This window comes from Stegastes partitus, unplaced genomic scaffold, assembly GCF_000690725.1.
Source record: "Stegastes partitus isolate 25-593 unplaced genomic scaffold, Stegastes_partitus-1.0.2 Scaffold262, whole genome shotgun sequence".
NCBI lineage: Eukaryota > Metazoa > Chordata > Actinopteri > Pomacentridae > Stegastes > Stegastes partitus.
Window position 1 is genome coordinate 307,264 of NW_007577993.1, and position 3,826 is coordinate 311,089.

The 3,826-nt window shown below is 42.3% G+C and overlaps 1 protein-coding gene across 1 annotated transcript in view; it reads right to left on the bottom strand.

Moving 5' to 3' along the window:
- Window positions 1–453: 453 nt before the first annotated feature.
- The window catches only part of LOC103357565 (protein FAM19A5-like), an 85,098-nt gene continuing 81,725 nt past the window's right edge, over window positions 454–3,826 (bottom strand). Inside the window, exon 4 of the mRNA XM_008282170.1 lies at window positions 454–831. Coding sequence (XP_008280392.1) covers window positions 823–831 — 9 coding nt within the window. The 3' untranslated portion in view covers window positions 454–822. The remainder of the gene's footprint in view (window positions 832–3,826) is intronic.

Below are 3,826 nucleotides of genomic sequence, written 5' to 3' on the forward strand. Positions count from 1 at the left end.
TGTCTGAGATTCATTCAGTGCCTGTGATTGATGTGTGTTTAGCTACAAACAGTTAAGTTACATAAACTTCTGTAAAAGTTCACCTATTACTGCATTAGATGGTATTCCTGCCCAAATTGATAGACAAATTTTAATATTTAAAATATGTTATCAAGTGGCTACTGAAAGTGCGCAAATATTTTTTTATTTTTTGTTTTTTTGTTTTTTTTATCATAAAAATGCCTGATATGATTTTCTTTTTCTTTTTTAACATCACCAGACTGATGTTGAGCTTACACCCAGCTGGACTGTCCCAACAGAAACATCAAAAGCATCATCTCTCCCCATTCAGATACATGTTTCATCATTAACTCATATGCAATTTTTGTTTGTTCTGTTAATTCACTTAATGTATAATATCACAATGTGTTCATTTCTTTACAAGGATACTAGCATCGTGTGTGTGTGTGTGTGTGTGTGTGTGTGTCTGTTTAGAGGGGTTCTGACAGTCTTTCCCCTCTAAAAACATATTATCGTCAGCTCTGTTCATCTTTGGTCTGTAAAAATTAAACAGAGTTTTGTGCACCATAATCCTCTTTTTAAATCTCCTGGAAAATAAGCAGTCACTTTCCTCCCACGAAGAAGAACTTCAGGCAGCAGTTTCCACAGTTCACCCAAACATAAAGCAGGGGCTGCCAATGCCTCGCCTGCAGCCCCGATGGCGGCTGATGATTGGTCTTCAGCAGCTGCAGCAGCAGCAGCAGATGGTCTGCCTGGCGATGATGGGCGATGGGCGATGGGAACCAGTCTTTCTCTGGTGAGCGTCTGTCTTCGCCGCCACTGTCAGGAGACCTAAAGGACAGAAATAAGAAACATTACAAGAGCATCCTTCACAACCAATCAGGGCATCTGCTGGTCTGAGTAGAGTGACAGCGATCATAAAAGGCGTTGAGCTACAGACATTTCAGAAAGTATTTATAAAGACCACTTCACTTGCATACTTCATGATAATGTAGTTTTAATATAAAATTTATTAAAATGACAATTTTGTCCATTGCTTAACATCCTGTAAAAAAAAAATAAAATCTTGCCCCAAAATATTCAGACTATATAATAATCAGACAGATTCCCACTTGTGATGTTGAAAGTTCGTAGTTTTTAAAAAATATTTCATAAAAATAAAGATGGCTTGTTATACAAGTAAGCTGAAGTGGTTTTCTCATTTTGCCCACTGATTGTGGACATTTGAACTGGTCCGCTGGTAGGCTATGATGAACAGTAGGCCTTCATAGCATGGTAATTCCCTAACATTGGGGATGGTAATATGTGCATATATCACTATATACAAAAAGCCATATTGAAAATGAAAAATATGTGCATTTTTGATATTGGCCATAAGTCAATATTGAGCATCTCTAATTTGTGGTGGTCAGGTGCATCCTTTTTGCTTTGATAGTCCTTGAGATGTGTCTGTAAGTTGACTGGAATCCCTCCATCCATTACCTATACACCACTTTATCCTCATTAGGGTCGTGGGAAAATACAACATTCACACTTGTAACATTAACTCATGTGACTGCAAGCTGCTGAAAATCTGGTGAAGGCAGGAGACACCCTGGACAGGTCACCAGTCTATCACAGGGTTACACTTGGAGACAGACAACCAAACACACTCACATTCACACCTACGGACAATTTAGAATCACCAATTAACCTCAACATGTGTTTGGACTGTGGGAGGAAGCCGGAGAACCTGGGGCCTCATGTACAAAGGGTACATACGCACAAAAACTTGGCGTACGCACTTTTCCATGCTCACGTTCAGATATATCAAGAGTGAAATGAACGTGGAATTGTGTGGTCCTCCATGTCAACTTCTTGATTGGTGTACACATGTTTCTATTGCTTTCGAGCCATTGGCGATACTTAGAGGTGATGCTGGGAATGCAAAATTGTAAAAAACAATGTAAAAAAAAAAGATCTTTCCTCAAAGTGATATGCACATCAGAGATACACAGATGAACAATTAACACACCCAGGTGTTTACAATCAGTTAGTGGATATTAAAGTATGCGTAAAATGGTGCAGAAGATACCATTAACAACAATGGAAGCTTTGGCACTGTTGGAGGATGTTGCCAATGGAGCAGTGCCAAGAGAGCGGGTTTCCAGAGACCTCAGGATGACGACTGGCTCATCAGCCACATTAGGTTCCTGAGGGCAATCCTCTTAGAACTGTGCGCGAAGCTGCGGCCGCTATTGGAGCACAACACGGCCAGGAGCCATGTCCTACCTGTGCCCATACAGGTGCTGACCACACTGGGCTTCCTAGCCACAGGGTCATTTCAGAGGGACCTGGCTGACCGATCGGGACTGTGCCAGTCGACAGTGTGTGGGATGGAACTATCCAAATGTCAGCCAGATATATCAAATTCCCGTACACTGCAGTTGAACAGGACGACATAAAAGTGCAATTTGCAGCAAAGGCCCGGTTTTCCTAATGTAATTTATCTATCTAAGCTATCGACTGCACACACATTGCTATAAAGGCACCATCACAACATGAATTTGTTTATATAAACAAGATGCATTTTCATTCCATCAGTGTACAGATCATCTATGATTCGCAAATGCAATTAAGCAACATTGTTGCGAGGTGGCCTGAATCAATATACGACTTATTTATTCTGACCAACAGCATGGTTGGGAACAGGCTACAAGCTGGCACAGTGCGGGATGGGTGGCTTCTTGGTGAGTAAATCATTTAATTGTCCTAACATTCATCTCCCCGATATGCGCCAAGCATGTGTGCCCCGGATGGGCATCGGCAGCTGGCTGTTGCAGCAGACCGGAGGATTGGCAGACGCCGGGGAGGCTGGAGGAATCCCCTGGGTCTCTGACATGAGGCTGGAACTGCGTCTCACAGTCTTCTCCTGCCTCATTGTCTGTTGGAAAATAATAAATTCAGTAATTTGACATGAGACAAAGTCTTTGATTTCCTCTTTGATATCCTGGCATGATTACGCATGAACCTGTATCTTGTTTGGCTGTGAGCAGATGATTGTATGACCTGTATAAAAAATAAATTTGTGAGTTACACAATAAATATTAACCTTGGGGGTGATCTGAGTGACCCACGTGTGCTCCCACCACCCCTGTGACAGCAGTGTCACCCACAATAGCGATGACTCTCTGCTCAAATATGGCGAGTTCATCCTTGTTACTGTTATCTGACCATGCAGAGAGGGGAATCCCATCTCTCGGCCCTGTTCATACCAATTTGCATATTTACGTTGGGGGCGTGGAGAGGGAGGAGTCTGGTACTCCAACATGTGCGGTCAATTCCACGCTGAGTGAGATGTACAAAGGAAATGTACTTGGATTCAGGCGTACGCTCACTGTCGTTCATCTGGATTTTTTTGTGCGTAAGCAGTTCTCTGGATTGAAGCATATGCCAGGTTTCCGTATGAAGTCCACACAAGTCTTTGTACATGAGGCCCCAGGTGAGAATCCACGCTGCACGGGGAGAACATGCAAACTCCACACAAAAAGACTCCAGGCCAAGATTTGAACCCAGGATCTTCTAGCTGTGAGGCGACAGCGCTGATCACTGCATCACCATGCTGCCCTTGACTGGAGTCCACTTGTGGTAAGCTACAGTAACTAGACAGAGTTGAGAAAGGACCACATCCTTTTACTTGAAGTGTCACAATTCACACTGAATATCAGGAGAAAAACCAAACCATTGTAGGGTTTTAGTGTGGTAGAAAATAAGATGTACTTATTTCCACACACTAAAGCAAGTGATTGCATTAATTACAATTATTAAAACTAACTTTTGAATTATT